The sequence below is a fragment of the Eurosta solidaginis genome, chromosome 3 (assembly GCF_040869045.1).
Source record: "Eurosta solidaginis isolate ZX-2024a chromosome 3, ASM4086904v1, whole genome shotgun sequence".
Classification (NCBI taxonomy): domain Eukaryota; kingdom Metazoa; phylum Arthropoda; class Insecta; order Diptera; family Tephritidae; genus Eurosta; species Eurosta solidaginis.
The window spans coordinates 11,357,461-11,377,116 of NC_090321.1; the positions used below are offsets into that span (position 1 = coordinate 11,357,461).

Consider the following 19,656-nt stretch of genomic DNA (forward strand, 5'->3'; position numbering starts at 1 on the left):
TTACAACTTTAATCGTTATGTTAAATATGCGAGTGTGATGTAAATAGACATTCAAATTGTAAGGAAATAAATTAAACTTATGAGTAAGATCTTTGACATTTTTTGAATATTTATTGTACTTCTAAATATTTATACATGAGTAAACGATTTTTTCTTCACAGGTCTCGCACAATTTATACACTTCACACAGCACGCTGCTGTATCTTTCTGTCAATCTCTCTCTCTCTCTCTCTATAAAGTATCTTAAACGAAGAGAGCGTAAACGAGAAAAAACTGATCAAATCTCCTAAACGCTGGCCGTCTCTATTCAATAACACAAAATTCGGTTAAGTTGTGCCGTGTGCACTCACAAATATAGACTACCTGCGTGCAGCAACCTTTCAGTTCATTTGAGATCGTTGCTAATCGAGGAAAAGTACTTTGGCGCGGTGCTCCGAAATATTTCACCTAGTTTAATTATACATATTGAAATAAATAAATAAATAATTCCAGTTATCTAAGGTATGAATGTAAAAAGTTATAATTAAAGCGTTGTTAAAAGTGTTTGTTTTTGCAAAAAGTGAAAGTTTGGAAAAATTAAAAAAAAAAAAACTTTTAGTGAAAAGAGTTGTGCTTACTAACTACGCCGATATTGAAATAAAATTTATTAAATCTTTGTATGTTTAAAAATAGTAATTAAATCATGTTTGCCCCGTAGATACAAAAATGCCGTTCACACCTGTTGAAACACCAAAATGTCCTAAATGTGGCAAATCCGTTTATGCCGCTGAAGAAAGAGTAGCTGGTGGTTACAAGTTTCACAAAACCTGCTTCAAATGCGGTAAGCCAATCTATCTCGTTTTGTCTTAACGTTTCATTGCTAAATTTTGTTGAATAATTATTCTTAAACACACAATTTATTTTGAAATTAGGAATGTGCAACAAAGCTTTAGACTCGACGAACTGCACAGAACACGATAAGGAACTCTTCTGCAAGAATTGTCATGCACGTAAATATGGCCCAAAGGGTTATGGTTTTGGAGGTGGTGCTGGTTGTTTGTCAATGGATTCTGGAGCACATTTAAACAGAGAGTAAGTATTTACAGTTATATGATTATATGTATGCATGTAGCTATGCAGTATATTTATTTATATGTACATATGTATGTGTTTAAGCTTAATCACACATCATGCTTATTGTGCTGTTTAACATTTAAAAAGTAATCAAAAAATACTTTAACTAGAAGTTATTTTTCATAGGCAATCAATTCGTACAAACTGCAATAAATACTGAAATGTAACCATACACATAAACTTATATATCATACATACATACATTGCAAAGACATAACGGCAAAAGTAATTAAAATTTTTTTATTTTTTGCTTTCCACACTTTCTATAAATAGAATTTTTCTCAATGCATATAACCGTATATAAGCGTATACATATAGATATATACATATATATATATGTATGTATATACAATATGTTTGCGTGCATGTTTACATTCGCCCGTTAGTTATACGAATCTCTATATATGTGGTGCTACGTTTTGTTCATTCCATTTTCATTTTCAAAAACATTGCCACAAAAATAAAAATATTTCAATGATTGATTATACATACATATTATTATTTATATTAGGAAACTAGTCTAACTTGAGACAATTTTTGACATTGCGTATAGAAATACATACATACATATATATATACATATAGTATGATTCTTATTCAGTATCTAATCAGCAAAGATTTTTTAACTCTGCTATTGTAAAAAGAAAACGATTTTTAATAAATTTTTGTTCATCTCCAAGGTGATATCAAAAATATGTATAATATGTACTTTCACCTGTACAATACATGCATATGTATGTATATGCATACTACTACATATGTACATATGTATACCTAAGAGTATCAAATGAAAATTGAGCAAATTTTTGAATTTCATTTTATTCCGGTAATATTTATAGTAAATGATGAATACAAAAAAAAAAGATCTTTTTTGCTTGCGCCTTAGCATAAACGTAAATATTTACTTATCAATTGTTCACATTAAACTTAAAAATTTAATTTTTCAAAAAAGCCTATCGCATCATGCTTTAACTTTATTTTAGAAAATATTTGAAAACACATATGTTTTCGTTAAATTCAAACATATTATTATTTTTTCATATTATCGCAGCAACTAATTTACGTGGCGAAAGATAGACGCAACGATGGAGTTTCAGGAATCAGAATTGTTCTGTCGTATTAATGTGAACACCTTTCCCGTGTTAAGATAGTCAACCACATGTTCCAATGTTTTAATCACATGTCGCCTCGAAATAATATTAATACATATTTGTTTTTTTTTTTGTATTGATGCATATTTCATAAATATATGTATGTATGTATTTGTGAAATGTTATTAAAAAATTATGAAATAATAAAAAAAAGTACTTTCTCAAATGAGAAAAAAAAATAAATAAAAGGGAGTTGAAAATTTTGTGCATTTACATAGCTTGAGCAACATACATATTTCGTTTAAAACTGTTTTTTACACATTTTTTATAAACATTTGTTTATATTCAGTGCTACACAAAAATGGAAAAATAGACTTTGGTGTTGCATATTTGCAATGACGCAGAAAATGTACAAAAGCAAAAATACATCACCATTTGCACAAAGTCCTGAACACCCCATATTTGGCTCGCACGTTCTACAATGAAAAAATTGTTTCTTGTTTATTTGTTTAACATATGTATGTAATAATACTTTCAAAGTTTTTGTGAATAATGCAGTCATGGCTTCGGTTAGCACCGTTCGTTACAAGACACACTCAGCAAATAACTTCTATCTAAAATGAGGAAAAAATTTCCACAAAAAAATGTCTTTGAATTGAGTCAAATTTCTTTCAGAGTAAAAGAGCCCCCAGGCTGCCATCATTTTTATAAAAGCTGAAATTTCGTCAGCGCAAACTTCCACTGAAGAAGTAAAAATGTTGTTCCGAAACCTAACTGTACTCGATACCTTTACCCATATAAAAGAATCGAGAAAAGTAAACGATACCAAAGTAACTCTTTAAAAAGCTCAGTAAAACTTATAAAAATTAATTCTTTACTTATTAAAGCAATTCAATCTAACTCGCAATTGCCTCATGACCACGGAAACGACGTATCTTAGTAAACCATGGCACGTTACTGCAAGACCTGCCAGGGTCTACCCTTCCCCCATGTCTTAAAAGGTGAACCGCAAATTATCTGGATGGTCGACAGGCATCGGTGCAATTTAGAAACAAAACATCAAAACCAAAAATAATTAAATAAGGGGTACCACAGGGTGGTGTCGTATCCCCGCTCTTGTTTATTTCTACATATCAAAGCTACCTTCGCCACCAGAAGGCGTTACTATCGTTTCCAACGCCGATGACTGCACAATAATGGCCACAGGCCCAGGCCGACAGATCGATTAGCTTTGCAACAGAATAAACGGCTACCTCTCCAGTTTTTTTGCCTTGCGACTAAATCTTCCGCGACCTTATTTACAACATGCACGTCCCAAATGTCGACCATTTTGAACATCCACATCGATGGCACTACGCTACCAAGTGTCCTACATCCCAAAATCTTGGGTGTGACGTTTGATCAGGATCAACATTTTGGTGAGCATGCAGCCGCAATTGTACCGAAAATCCAGAGCCGTAATAAAATCCTCAAATCTCTTGCTGGCAGTACTTGGGGGAAAAGACAAAGAAACGCTCATTACCACTTACAAAGCAATTGGCCAGCCGATTACATGCTACGCGTCCCCTATATGGTCGCCAAGCCTAAAAACTACTCACTGGAAGAAGCTACAGGTCTGCCAAGATACTGCTCTCAGAACCGCTACGGGCTGTCTTCATATGTCCCCAGAACACCATCTACATAATGAGGCGAGAATACTCCGGGAGAGAAATGAGATGCTAACCAAGCAGTTCCTGTTGAATACCCAGAAACCTGGGCATCCCAACAGACATCTGATTGATGAGCCAACACCGCCCAGGGGCTTAAGGAGTCATCTCCGTAAGCACTATGAGGAAATACGGCACCTGAGAACTCAGCCGTATGAAGCAAAAAAACACAAGCAGGTCCTCAGTGAACTCCACAAACAGGCGTCGGACCTTTTTGCCAGGAATTGCCCGGTGAATCCAGTACTCAAAGAACAGTACCCAAAACTTGCTGAAGATGAACGCATATTCCCCAGGGAAACGCGAGTTACTCTAGCCCAACTTCCGTATGGATACTGTAACAGGTTAAACTCTTACCTATCCAGAATCAACCCCGACATAAAAAATATATGCTCTGTTTGCAATCCCTGCAAAAATCGTTGGATCATGTGGTCCACTGGAGAATTTACCATTATACTCCACTGTAATGCAGCAATGGACCAACTCATGTTTCTACACGAACACATTGTAAGCCGATCATTGCTCGTTTTTAACGATTGTAATCACTACACGATGTTTATTGGACTGTGGGTACTCCATGGATTACTCTGATGTAATGCGAAGCTGGCGTATATGGTCCAGTCCTAGGACATCGCAATGTTAATTGGACCATATTTTTTGTATGACTTGTGGTTAATTTTGAAGTACTCGGTTGGTCCATAGCGAGTACTCCATACATGCATGCATGGAGTACTCGCGATTTTTGCAGGGACCATGCAAAAATCGTTGGATCATGTGGTCCACTGGAGTACTTACCATCATACTCCACTCCGGCGCCCGTTTTTGTAAGAACAGGAATTTTGTACAACGAAAATTGTCTAGGCGGTTAAGCGCCAATTAATAATGATGATTTCTTCTAAATATTACCAAATGCTGGCTCTTTTCCGGAAGTCAATTTATGACCGGAATGTAATATTCTTTTTAAACCATTTTTATATAAGAGCTCAAAATCATTACAAAAGTACAGGAGGCGTTATTTGCCTTGAGTAATCGATACTTAGAATCTGTGCCCACTTACTTGATACCCAAAAAGGTACTTGTACGAGGATATCCGCCCAATCTCATTGGGATGTCTACGGGGCAAGCTTCAAGGGATGCACCCTTTTAAGCTAGTTCATCCGCTTTTCCATTCCCATCTATTCCCATATGCTCTGGGATCCAATATAGATGTATGCTTCTCCTTGTTTCGATTCCTCCAGGGATTCCTAACAATCGAACACTTTGATGCTGTCAATATAAAAGTTGACACGGCTGTAGTTTAAGCTATTTTCTTTCAGTGTTTCTATTGCTTTGGTTACGGGTACTATTTCCGCCTGAAAAACGCTACAGGTATCTAGCAGCTTGTAGGATCTGTTTATTTCCGGATCAGCACAGTCTACTGAAGAATATAATACTTAATTCTAAGCAATGAAAGCCTGCATACGCCCTAAAATTTTTTGAGGTACGTTCTTTTTGTGTGGCTGTCCACCAAACAAGGACTCCATAGCATAGGATAGGCCTTACAATTGTTGTAAATACCCAATTAGAGAGAGAGAGGATGATAAACCCCACTTACACCCTAGCATTCTTTTACATACATAAGGTGCTGTCAAGGCCTTCTTACCTCTCTCCTCCACGTTAAGCTTCCACGACAACTTACTGTCAAGAAAGATTCCTAGATATTTTGTGCAAGGTTTCTCTTGCTGGGTCGCCCCTCCTAACTTAAGTCGGTCCAATTTTAGACCTTTTACCTCTTAGTAAACAAGACCATATCCGCCTTCTCTGCGGTGGCTGTCAAACCGAGATTAGATGCCCATGTATGTATATCCCGAAACGCCTGATCCATCAAAGAGCTAATCTTTGGAAGGCACTTTTCATCTGGTTATGGCTGGATGTTATTCAACGTAGTTAAACCATCCGTGATCGCTCGTTTAGAGACGTTGCTGAAAGCCCCGGTAATGTCTAAGAATACTACTAAGGCATACTCTTTATATTCCAGGGCTTTCTCTATGTTTATTATCACCCTATGCAGTGCATGTTGTGTTGTGAAGAGCATTTTTTCATCCATTGGACTTTATGTACACATCTTTCAGGTTATGGGCCTGTAGTCTTTGGGATACATTTAACCGATATTTCATACCTTTGGTAAGAAAGCTACACGAGCAGGTCTCCAAGGGTGCGGTTTGTGATTCAGTCTTATGCACATTTGGTCTGCCTTTCTTCTGAACGTTCCTAGAGGGCAAGCTCTGCTATACGCAGTCATAATCGTCTTTTTTAGGAAATCATTGGACTTCTCCAGTTCCTCCATAGTGGCAACCTCTTTCGGCTGTCCCAGGTTTGTTTCTGCATGTTTCTGAAGTTTCGTCCAATTCTTTTACCTGGGGTTCTAAAAGTTTCTCGCTTCTCTGCCCTCTTTAGGCGGGTTCTGAAGCTGAATACGCATGGTCGGAGCAGGATTGTCTAGTAAGAACCATCCTATCAAACCTTGATATATCACGTTCAGAGCTCAATGTAATATCAAGAACATTGCTGAATGTTGGACCAAGATATGTAGGGACACTTCATCTGCAAATTGGTTTGCAGAATGTAACAAAATAAGGATTCGCCTATCTCATTCGTATCTCCTTTTCCCCACGCACTGTCGTGCGACTTTGCATCCGCCACTATGATCAACCGCCCTTTGCGCCCTTGCTTCTGTACTACCCACTCGCACTCCACCTGGAGGTGCCTGAGCAGTATAGGCCATATGGCAGGATAAACGCCTGCCTGTTCTTCTCTCTCTGAGGTCCTCAGTAGTGTAATTAGGTAGCATATATGAATGCAGCTGTTTCCTTCCATGACTGCAGGTCGCACCCTTCCTTCCGTTTGTGCGTAGTAAACGCCAAATGTGCGCGCTGAGGCAAGAAACCATTCCTCCCGATGAGAGCCATTGCTGCTGGATCAGCGCCTCGTTAAACGAACTCAAGGATTAGGAGGAGTTCGCTGAACGCCACTTTAATGTATTGAAGATATATCTGTAGGACTCGCAGCACCATTAGGCTGTTTTTCCCCTCCAACGCATTCGTCGTGACGTCTACGTCCTCCTCTGGGCCTTTGGGCTTCCCTGCAAAAATCGCGAGTACTGCATGCATGATTGTGGACTGGACCATATACTCCAGCTCCGTATTACATCAGAGTAATCCATGGAGTACTACCCACTTACACTCCACCTGGAGGTGCCTGAGCAGTATAGGCCATATGGCAGGATAAACGCCTGCCTGTTCTTCTCTCTCTGAGAGGTCCTCAGTAGTGTAATTAGGTAGCATATATGAATGCAGCTGTTTCCTTCCATGACTGCAGCTCGCACCCTTCCTTCCGTTTGTGCGTAGTAAACGCCAAATGTGCGCGCTGAGGCAAGAAACCATTCCTCCCGATGAGAGCCATTGCTGCTGGATCAGCGCCTCGTTAAACGAACTCAAGGATTAGGAGGAGTTCGCTGAACGCCACTTTAATGTATTGAAGATATATCTGTAGGACTCGCAGCACCATTAGGCTGTTTTCCCCTCCAACGCATTCGTCGTGATGTCTACGTCCTCCTCTGGGCCTTTGGGCTTCCCTGCAAAAATCGCGTGTACTGCATGCATGATTGTGGACTGGACCATATACTCCAGCTCCGTATTACATCAGAGTAATCCATGGAGTACCCACAGTCAAATAAGCATCGTGTGGTTCGTGTAGAAACATGAGTTGGCCCATTGCTGCATTACAGTGGAGTATAATGGTAAGTACTCCAGCGGACCACATGATCCAACGATTTTTGCAGGGTTAAAGCTTTCAAGGTCCTCTTCAGCATCTCCCGCTTCTTTCAAATTACGATTGATATCCTCGGGACTCCTTTTATGACTTCGCCCTCTTCTAGCGTGTTAGGATTTTTATCCTAGGGACTTCGTTTTCTAAGTCGCAGATAAAATTTGTCTGTAACCAAGGACATTTTTCCCAGCTGCGAATACAATATATCCTCCGCTTGCTTGTTTATTTGGAAGATGTAGAACTGGCCCTCCTTCGCAAGCCGAGATACAAGAAGCACCGTCCACGTCAGTATATTCGAATTCTTGCTCTCGGAAGTTGCGGCGTATCCTCCGACTTTATCGCCCATGGTATCCATACTTTAACTTTTGGTCCTGTGAGGTTCTGTGCTTTATCCACCACCTGAAACCGCGCGTCGTGCCTTGCCTTTGGAGGTTTGGAACCACTTCCTCCAGTCACCGCAAACACGCGATGTTGTCGCACGCTATCATCTTCACACCATTGAAACATTCATTGACTCTCTCTCCATTCACTACTCTCGCTCTCCGAGTCCGACACATCGCTTACTGTATTTCTGCCTACCTTGGCTTGCGACTCAGTCCTCCCTTTCTCATCTTCCTTATTAAAATAAGATATTGAGTCGTTCATCTTGGTCATACGACCACCGGAGAAGGTGGGCTCAGCGGTCCAGTATTAAATATGGGGAGAGAACCATCCGTTGCAGCAGCGCTCCTTACTGTGGTAAGACCATCAATACTTCCAGATGTGGCCCGATATCGGAAAGTCTCCGTTGGAATAAATCCGAATATATGCCCTGACACAAATCGTGGCAGTCTGCATAACACCCTGTGCTAGAGGGCTGGCAGTTCTTGGTCACCGACATACCGCCGCCCTCCTATGAGACGAAACAACGTAGATGCCAGCCCTAAACCGCTCAGCCTCATAGTTCGGCTAAGCCCTCACACCAACGACAAGGGACCTACACTAGTGAGGGCAGATAACTGTAAATCATATGGAACTAGTTACTTTTAGCCGATAGACGATAAAATTATCTGAACATTGCTAGCAGGGCTCGTTCTTCCCTTTATGGGGACTTCCAATAATTGAAAAGCTTGAAAAAATATGTACATAGCTCAAGTGTACTTAGTTAACATTAAATAAAGAGAACGAAAATCGACACTGCTGATGGCACAACGCCGAAACCGGTTTGTCTCAAAACCAAATTTGACAAGGGATGACGGAAAATCGTTCCAATATACATCATTTATCCACCCTGTCGGAAAATCAACCAAACAAGATAAGTCATTTAAATTTCTGTCCTTTCCTTGGGGAAAAAATCGACTGCGCCTAGAGTGAAAATTAAAATGGCCTGATACCACAAGCCTTTTGGCCATATGAAATAAGCCTTATGTAAAGTTCTCTAGTACTCCATACAGTACATACTCCAATTTCACACGCAACGCCTGGTTTTACATGCATACATATGTCCCCCATATAGCATAATGCTGACAAAGACTACTCTAACGCTTACACTTTCACCTTACGTTTATGTTCAAGATTCTCCCTTACCATGAGCAAAGATGTTTACACAACAAAAATATATGTTTTTAGACAATTTTTCAATTTATCTTTAATATTAGCGATATTGATGGTGTCCGCAATGGAGCACGTTTAGAGCCGCGAGTAATAGCTAAAGCTCCAGAAGGTGAAGGTTGTCCTCGTTGTGGTGGTTACGTATATGCAGCTGAACAGATGTTGGCACGTGGCAGAGTAAGTTTAGTGTATTAATAATTTGAATATGATTACTTACATATCCATATGTACATATTCGATGCCCTACAAATCTCCACGCTCTAATACCCACATACATATGTATGTATGTATTTAGCCGTTGGTGTTATGGAGAAAGCTAAAAAAAGCAATAGTAAGGAAATATGAAGTATGTATTCCGCTGTAAGTAGTTAACAATAACTACAGCTATCAAGGGTGCCACAGGTATTTCCCGAGTTTCGATACGATAATATATCACAGCGATACTTTTTCCATTTGATATCGATATTTTATACTCGATGCTTTTGTGGCGATGCTTTTTGGCATCGTGTATTTCGACCTCAGTATCGTATCGAATTTTCGATAAAAAGTGGAAATGTTCAACTGTGATATTCACGAAAGCCTGCTTATCTGGATATGGTAAGTTGGAATTTTGTTAAAATTCCCATGATCAATTCCCGTGGCACGACAACAAAACTCCTCCTTTAAATTTTTAAATAACTAGATGACCCTGCAACAGTTCCTGGCAAGCACCCGCTCTACATGAAAATATCACAAAGTATATTGACTCAAGAATTTGGGAGTAAAACTAACCTTCCGTTGGAAATATCTTTTATAAATTTATAACGATACTTTTAGCTGTACTTGAAGAACGATACCTGTAATGAGTACCGTACCGATGTCGTGTGGCTAGGCACAGCTGTAATACCTGGAAGCAAGAATTAAGTTAGGTCCTAGAAAACGTTCAGTTTGTTGCTGTTCTGTTTGGTCGTGAACCAAATTCTTGTAACACTAACATTCAGTCTAAATTACTATTTATTACATCCCACTCGTAGCTATCTCAGAAAACTGAGCGACTGAATTAAGCAATACCCACCAATCAAGAAAACCCAATCAACAATAACTAGATAAAAGATTTGAAAAAATCATACAAATAAATTCAGTTCATATCGCCTTGAGATACGACTTTATTAACGACTTCGCTGAGATACGCCCTTATTAACTGAATGTCTGAGATGCGTCGTTTTTAACGAAACTTTTAAGTTACGACCTTTCTATGATGATAGAATTCTATGATCAAACATTATTCATGTAAACCAGTGGTGCACATTGCCGGCAGAGCTTCGAATACAAATGCAACTTTTGTTGTAGTAGTACGTGTATACATGAAGAACGTTTCAGTGAGCTGAAATTATTCATCTTTTAAGATTATTAGTGGACTAACCAAAAAATTAGTCTTAGTGCGTTTGCAAACAAAGAATATCAAGCACTTACATATATCCACTAACACACATTTACATAGTCATGCTTCGTAAAATGAATAACCGCTCATAAACCACGAAGCAGTTCAGTACCCAATAGACTTATTGAGCAAGAACGTCAACTGTGTTATACGAAAACACTAATTGGAATAAGTAAGACTAACAGTGCAATAAAATGAATTATTCAGTCTTCTGACGCTAGCAACACAACGATGTACACGAAACTAAACTGAATACAGCGCCAAAGTAAAACCGATGATAAACGAAGTATAAAATGTATTACACACGAAATCAAAGTGCTACTGAGTTAAAGCGACAATGACACCTGTTTATACTCAACAATGTCGTATATGTATGAGACATATGTGTTACGGGGCACTCGTACGTATTTTCTATTTTATGTGCTAATCACTCATAGTATTTGTCTGTACTTGACTAAGTACACATTTAGACATAATTTTTTTCTCATGACTAAGTGCACTAATTTTATTAGTACTCAAAGCAGATCTCTGGAACGTTTGTTTATAGGATTCACACATACGATGTTTAGTGCTTGAAGTATAAGCTGAAAGTAATTGAATGCTTGCTTTACTGCAGTGGTCCCCAAAATCAAAACTGTGGCTGTGTGAGTGAAACTAAAATCATCTTAATGGTAGTGGTTTAGTTGTTGATGAAAAATACTCCGCTTGTTCAGCGACAACTAAAGATGAAAGAGAATAATAACACGTGTGAAGTAGCGCCAGTAATTATTTCACTAAATGAAGACCGCTGCTTTACTATATGTCTGTCGCTGCGCCAGCAAGGCATGTAGTCATGGCGGAACCAGTAACGGATGACTGCCGGAAATCAGCTGATTGATACTTTTTTAATATCATTTCGGAGCAGTACGCTTTAGACCATGGCGGAACGATACAAGGTGGCAGCATAGGACAGCTGATTATAAATTCTTTATTTGATTTGATACATCAACTTCCGGCGCAGTACGCTTTAAGCTTGAGTCATTGGTGCCGTTTGTCGTATCGCTGTAGTCGTATCAGCTGTTTATCGTTACGACGGTAAACCAAATCCCAATGGGTTGGCTACTATAAGGTTACGACCTTAGCGGCACCAATAATCGATTGCATTGATTCTCATAAGGTTGGTCGAATCAGCTGTTAAAAGGTTACCCATACGGTTATCGATAAAGCACCAATGTCTCCAGCCATAGTCCATCGATTTACAAAAACAAAGTATATGGAACTTTTATTATGTTTGTATGACCGGGCTGACCGTGCTGCCACCTTGTATGGTTCCGCCATAACATGTAGGTGATCATCAAATGGCTTTTCCGAAGCTCTACGAGTGAACTTTGTTATTTCCCACATTGTAGTTTAGAGGAGAGTTAAGTAAATGCAACGACGTTGTTTCGTAAATTTAAAACTTATGAAATTACTTAAAACTGTGATCAAGATTTATGAGATTTTTATGACATTTCGCAAACAATTTACGCAGCTTAGCATAGCTCACAGAGTTTATCAATTTTAAATCTTTTATTTCGAGATATATCAGTGTCGATACTACTCTGAATGCTCCAGCAGTAATCAGCTAACATATGCGCGATCCAGCGTCCTTGATATCGCTTTCCGCATAGTGCGGAGGTCCTGGTGAAAACGCGCCTCGCCCTGCTTTTCACTAAGATCGCTTAAACGGTACAGATGGCTATGAGGAAAGTGCATCTTGATACTCATGTTTATATCCATATGGTGGAAGTGTATGCTCAGAGAAGTTAGGTAACTTCCTGTTTCCTAAAAAGTTCTTTACAACCCAATCGAACTCGTCCTATGCAGATTTTTCAGGTGCTATAATTCTAGAACATCAAACCTGATTTGTTGATTTTACAACCTTCATTTCAGTGTAGCCGATAGGGGCGCTCTTATATACGTATTTAGAAAAACGTCAGTGCATGTGCTGAAAAAATAGTACCTCACTAGGACGACCTTATTTGCAGAGTTTGATAAAGATTGTAATCCATGCATTGCCATTCCTGGACTAACATTCTTGGGTTTCAGCCTTTATTTTTTTTTTTTTTTTTGAATAATTAGTAATTTTGTTTAGTCATTACTCCTTTTTGTTAGTCCGGACTATTTATTTCTTTTTGCATTACTCATATTTAATAATAAAAAAGTTTAAAAGCATTCCTTTATGGAAAAACAAAATTCAAAAGCATTCCGCAAGTAAACAAAACAATAGCAAAAGTAATGGAAATCAAAGCGAAATGCGTTCCTCCGTGTATTCTACCGTCCTAAAAAAGAATGTGGTATCTACATTCTTACTGAAACTATTGAACTTTACTTGTCTTTTTTTGTAACTTTCCAACATATGCCGTTTTATTCTTGATAATAAATATAATAAAAATAAGTATTTTGGGATAATTTGGATGTAATCTTTCTATTTATGCCAAAACGGAAATTGACGCCTTTGTAAAAACTAGTCATCGAAAAAAAAATGCAGATACCCACATTCATTATTAGGCACTATTGTAGTGCAATAACTAAATGCGATCCATGGAATAACAAGTAAAGGTGTCTAAGCTCGGGCGTAACCGAACATTATATACTCAGCGTGAGCTTCAATTGTACATTTCATTTCAGATAAATTACTTTTCCACATAACACGTGGCACCGCCCGTTTAAAAAAAAAATGTCTCCCCATTTCCTCTTACAATAAAACTTGATAAGTGAAATATCACTAATTCAAAACTAGTTTTTGCTAAGTTATAGCTTATTATTCTAGTCTACGACCCTTATAAAAATCTTTTATATAAAATTGGGCATGGTCTTTAACCGATCTCGTTCATTTTTTCTAGAAATATTTTCTGCTATAAGGAAATTATGTGTACACAATTTCATTACGATATGTTAATTTTTCTTCGAGTTATGGCTCCCGAAACATAGAAAATTGCTTAGTCATAAAAGGGGCGGTGCCACGCCCATTTTAAAAAATTTGAAAAATTTCCTATTTATTGTTTTAAATCCATTGGGAAATGAAATACCAGTGATATAAAGCTCTTTTTTGCAAAGATATAGCTTATTTTCTTCGTGCACGACCCTTTTAAAAATCTTTTATATAAAAGTGGGCGTGGTCGTTAACCGATTTCGTTAATTTTTCTTTATTTATTTATTTTTTTTTTTATTTATTCCTTATAGTAAAGGCAACCTCTCTGCCGAATTTTGTTACGATAGGTTTAACGATTTTTGATTTATGTTTAATAATATTTGTAAAATTGATTTTATCACAAGTGGGCGGTGCCGCGCCCATTTTAAAAAATATTTTCAAATTTTTATCAAGAGTCTCAATATCAGTCCACAAGGCAAATTTCAACATTCTAGGGGTATTATTTACTAAATAATCAGGTTTTTTGTGTTTCCCAAAATGTTATATATATAAAAAGTGGACGTGGTTATCATCCGGTTTCGCTCATTTTCAATACCAATCTATTCTGGGTCCAGATAAGCTCGCATACCAAATTTGGTGAAGATACCTCAATATTTACTCAATATCGTGTTAATGGACAGACGGACGGACATGGCTCAATCAAATTTGTATGACGATTTTTATATATGGAAGTCTATATCTATCTCGATTCCTTTAAACCTGTAGAACCAACCGTTATCCAATCAAAGTTAATTTACTCTGTGTGCAAAGCACGCTGAGTATAAAAAAGGAGGTATAAAAAAGGAATAATTAGTCCGGAATGCAAAAAAATATTGACTGAACATTTTTATTCATTATTCTGGACTAACAAAAAAGTATTACAGTGCACTGGGGTCGCAATCAACGGAATAATTATTCTAAAAGGAATGCATTCCTTAATAAATCTGCCTGTTTGTATGTCAAATGTTTGTTTTTCGTTTCCCTTAGAGGAGTTCTTTTGCTGTAGTGTGGTGCAATAAAAAAAAAAAAAAATAATTATTCAACGAAAAATGTATTTCATAGTTTAATTTAATTTTTTTAACGTTGATATAGGGGTATCATAGAAGATGTTTTAAGTGTTTACTTTGCAACAGAACACTGGATTCTACTATGCATTGCGACGGTCCAGATAAAGATATTTACTGCAGAGGTACAAAATATTAAATAAAATTTTACATGTTGTCATATATACAAGTGTTATTTGTGCCTCCATCAAGTTTGACCATGTTTTATTCGTTTTCCAGTTTGTTTTACCAATATTTTAAAACTTAATAATTTTGAATTGGTATTTTCAACACAATTTGTCTGATAGTTAACTAATTAAAACTTCACAAATCAAACATATATACTATATGTGTACATTAGACTGGGTCGATTTATTAACCGATATCGCGCCATCGATTTTTCGATAGGATTTGGGCTCAGGAAAATAAAAGTTCCACTACGCATACCCCAAAAAATTATTTTCGAGCCTGCGAAATTTCATTTTTTTACTTTTTTATACTTTGATTTTTACTAAAAAAATTTTCATTTGATTGTACAATTTTCAAAAAATTGTTATCGACAACGTTTTTAGCGGATATTTTTGGGTCGGACAGGGTATACGTATGAAAATTTTTGTAGTAGGTCATGAAAAAAACCTTAAAAATCAAGGTCGAAAAAAAGTCAAAAAAATGAAATTTCGCAGGCTCAAAAATTATTTTTTTAGGTATGCGTAGTGGTAATTTTTTTCCTAAGCCCAAATCCTATCGAAAAATAGATGGCGCGATATCGGTTAACTTTCGTCCATACAAATCGACCGACCCTAATGTACATATGTAAATCGTATGAAAAAAAACAAATTAGACGATTAAGTAGAAACTTAAATTTACTTATAGCTTTTGACGTAACCTTCAATGTGTCAAAAAATCTATACCTAAATTTTAGTTGCCACTTAATTTTGACTACACCCATTTATGTATGTATGTATAACAATTTATTAGTTTATAGGAAATTAGTTCATCATGTATGTATGTATGTATGTATGTATAAAAATAAATGTGTTTGTGTTATTAACTTTATACTCGTAAATTATCCATCCAACAGCCATGGCACAAGGAGTGTTTTAAATGTGGACACTGTTCTAAAGGCCTAGATTCCATCCTTTGCTGCGAAGGCCCGGACAGAAATATTTACTGCAAAGGTAAGTAGTTAGAATAATAAGCGAAATATAAACTCAACGATTGCTATTCTATGTTAGCTTAGGTTGAATTTGCCGGTCCAAATACTAGAAGCTTTCTAGAACCTTACCACTCGCTGCTCCTACATCTGACAGCTGTATCACTCCTAATAGCTAAAGTATTTGTTTGCCTGGCAAACGTAGCAAAAATCGTGCTCGAACGCTTCCTCCTCCAACCCGCACTTCCACATCTGCTATCACTGACCAGGCCTAATTCAAAGGCATATGACGCCAGAAGGCAGTGTTCAGTCAGAATATCCGTCATGAGTCTACAGTCTTCTCTTCTTAATGATAGGAGTAAATTTTACAGTGGCGGCCGCCGTGGTGTGATGGTAGCGTGCTCCGCCATCCACACCGAAGATCCTTGGTTCATGCCCCGGAAAAAGTAACACCAGAATTTTAGAAACTAGTTTTTTCAATTTGAAGGAAAATGTTCTAAGCGGGGTCGCCCCTCGGCAGTGTTTGGCAAGCACTCCGAGCATATTTCTGCCATGAAAAGCTCTCAGTGAAAACTCATCTGCCTTGCAGATGCCGTTCGCAGTCGGCATAAAACAAGTAGGTCCCGTCCCGCCAATTTGTAGGAAAAATCAAGAGGGACACGACGCAAATTGGAAGGGAAGCTCGGACCGGCCAAAGATCTCTTCGGAGACTATCGCGCCTTACATTTATGTTTAACTTTTACAGCGATCTGGTAGCTATTAAGGTCTGTTTATTTCCTCCTCAGCACACTATACCACACACACCCTACTCTTTCTATTTATTTGGAACCATCGGTGTACAGTGTATCGCCTCGTCCGCCATTTGGGCACCCATGCGCCAAACATCCACCTCTATTGTGGCTGTAAGAGCCCTTTTTCCGCGCAGATACGGATTCAGGTAATCTGTTCGTCTTGTAATTGATGGCGCTATACTACTATGGCCGTAATGCCTGGACTCAAGCTGCCCCGAGCCACTGAGCCTCGTTCCAGTTGTCAACGCTATGTTCTCTGCCACCAGGTCTATGGTTGGAATGTGCAGAATGGCATATAGTGCAGCCGTCGGCATTGTTTTCGGGGCTCCCGTAATGCTAAGCCATGATAGCCTGCATACCCCCTTTAATTTTTTGAGGTAGGTTTTTTTTATGTGGCTGTCCACCAAACAAGGACTACATAGTATGAATTGGCTTTATAATCGCTGTAAATAAGCAATGAGAGAGATAGTGCCGTCGAGGCCTTCTTCACTATCTCATCAAAGGCCTGGTCCAATTTGGGACCTTGTATCTCTTAGGACTGCTATTCTAAATTGATTTGCAATTAAAATCAGGCCTTCAAAACGTTGGGCGATTGAATTTCGAATTTCGTCTACCTCAATACAATTTGATTATTTTACGTGACTTAATTGAATACAATTGCTTTAGTTAATATTTTATTGTACAAACTACAATCATCAATTACATTCACTTGTAAACATATTCGCCAGCAATCAATTATGAAATATAATCAAAAACTGTAATGGCAATCACAGTTTGTTTTTTCAACCATTTATTTCTGTAAACGATTTTGTATTTTGGCATTGATTGCAATTTTAGTTTTTGTGCAATACCTATGCAAGCATATATGCATGTTTTTACATCTGTGTGCGATATTAAATCCTTATATGTACCTCTGTTTGTGTGTATATTGTTGTCCTGATTAGCTTGTTATGCGAAAAAGTTCGGACCCAAAGGTTATGGATATGGTCAAGGCGGTGGAGCTCTGCAATCTGATTGCTATGAAAATGGGTAAGTTCCTAAATCACAAATTTTCCTTTATTTCAATTATTTGGTTACAAACATATCTGTGAAAAATTAATAACAACCACTAAATCCGATTTAAGAGTTGGGTATGCTTTGGACTTGAGTTTATTAGTTTGTGGGAGTGCAATTTCAATGATTCAATCGCCCTCAGGCTTGAGATGAAGTTAAAATTTAGGCAGCTAGGCGTTTAATTCTTTCCTTATGGGGATGTCAAAGAGAAGCAACGTGACCAATGTATTTATGTAAGTCCGGCATTGAAGCAAGCAGTGTGACGGCATTAAAATTTCACAAAATGCTTATTGCATTGGGAAAATGAAAGTCATTTCAATATTGAATATGCAAAATATATTATTAGTTTGGTGTAGTTTGTTTAAGCTAAAGTTCTTGAAGTGGTTGAAATGTAACCACCAAAGACAGGCCTTTACTTTTGCTTTCTTTTTCTTCCTCTCATCTCCTTTTCTTTCCTTTCCATTCATTTCCCTTTTCTTCAGGTCTTGTCATATTTGGTTTTGAGACAAACCGGCTTCGTTCGAAAAACTACAATGAATATGACACAACGCTGAAACCGGGTAATCTTTAAACCAAATTGGGCAAGATGTGACGGAAAATCGTTCCAATATACATTAATTGCACTGCGGAACAAATTTCCACTTTTCAAAAATTTCCAAGGAAATTTTTATCACATTAGATGTAATTTTATGTGCTGATTTCATAAATCATTTTACCTTTTTGGAACAGCTCTAGTTTTCGAGATATTTATTCGACTACCCGAAAACATATCCCACAGGAGTAGAAAAGTGCAAAGACAAAAAATGCAACAATTTGCAAAAGCAAACTTCAATTTTTTAATACTTCATTTATTATTTGCCTTTGTTCTTTCATTTTAAACTATTGGTTTTTGTATTTGTTGTGTATTTGTTGGTTTATTTAACGAAAATTAAAAAAACTACAAGAATGTCAATAAGAAGGACTTAGCGAAAGTGATCGACATTATTTTGTTTTTGTTCTTTAACTTTCGTTAAATTAAATAAAAATGGTTAATATCCTTTTAGGACAACAAGCAGGTTTCCGTGTTTCATATGTATGTGGGATAGCCGTGACGTGTGGCCATTGAGAGAGGTACCCCAAATGTGATAAATCCACCCTTGGTAAACCGTGATAGCATTATTATTACCACCGCTTCATATTAAACTCGGTATAATGAAACAGTTCGTTAAAGCGCTAAGAAAAGATGGTCAATGTTTTGCTTACTTATCAAAAAAATTCCCTGGGTAAAAAAATTAAAAGCAGGTATTTTCGATGGCCCCCAGATAAGACAGCTGATCAAAGGCTAAGATTTTATTGGGTCGATGAACGAGCTTGAAAGAAGTACTTGGAAATCTTTCGTTTTGGTAGTGCAAAATTTCCTTGGAAATCAAAAATCTGCGAATTATGAGCAATTGGTGAACGATATGCTGTGCAATATGGAAGATCTAGGCGTGAACATGAGCATTAAGATTCATTATTTGCATAACTATTTAAATCGGCTTCCTAAGAATCTTGGAGATTATAGTGAAGAGCAGGGTGAAAGATTTCACCAGGATATTCGTATTATGGAAGAGTAATACCAAGGAAGATGGGACACGTATATGATGGCCGATTACTGCTGGAGTCTTTGTCGGGATCTTAAACAATACCCACATGCAAGAAAGTCTTATAAAATGCAATTTTGTGCTGTTACGCGGTAAATCATTAAAATTAAGTATGTAAAAAGTCTCATTTTTGTAAGAATTCAACACCTATACGAAAATTAAAAACTAGAGCTGTTAGAAAGAAACAAATCAAATTTTCGTAATCAGCACCCTTAAATTGACTTAAAACGACTAAAAAAAAGTGTGGAAAATTTTTCACTGTTGACCAGTGTTATCCACTCTGTCGGAAAACAAAAAATATTTTAATTTTATCTTGGTCTTTTTCCTTTTCTTATCTT

The 19,656-nt window shown here is 37.4% G+C and overlaps 1 protein-coding gene across 3 annotated transcripts in view; it reads left to right on the top strand.

Annotated features, from left to right (window-relative positions):
• The first annotated feature begins 340 nt into the window (after window positions 1–340).
• Window positions 341–19,656, top strand: part of Mlp60A (Muscle LIM protein at 60A) — a 28,123-nt gene continuing 8,807 nt past the window's right edge. The window contains exons 1-6 of one of the 3 annotated variants that reach the window (XM_067770772.1): window positions 341–501; window positions 698–820; window positions 912–1,071; window positions 9,352–9,481; window positions 15,781–15,877; window positions 17,588–17,672. In XM_067770772.1, the coding sequence (XP_067626873.1) occupies window positions 706–820; window positions 912–1,071; window positions 9,352–9,481; window positions 15,781–15,877; window positions 17,588–17,672 (587 nt within the window). In that variant the 5' untranslated portion in view covers window positions 341–501; window positions 698–705. Of the gene's footprint in view, window positions 502–697; window positions 821–911; window positions 1,072–9,351; window positions 9,482–14,748; window positions 14,846–15,780; window positions 15,878–17,587; window positions 17,673–19,656 lie in introns of those variants that run through there. The other 2 variants (XM_067770771.1, XM_067770773.1) reach the window with 2 other exon arrangements.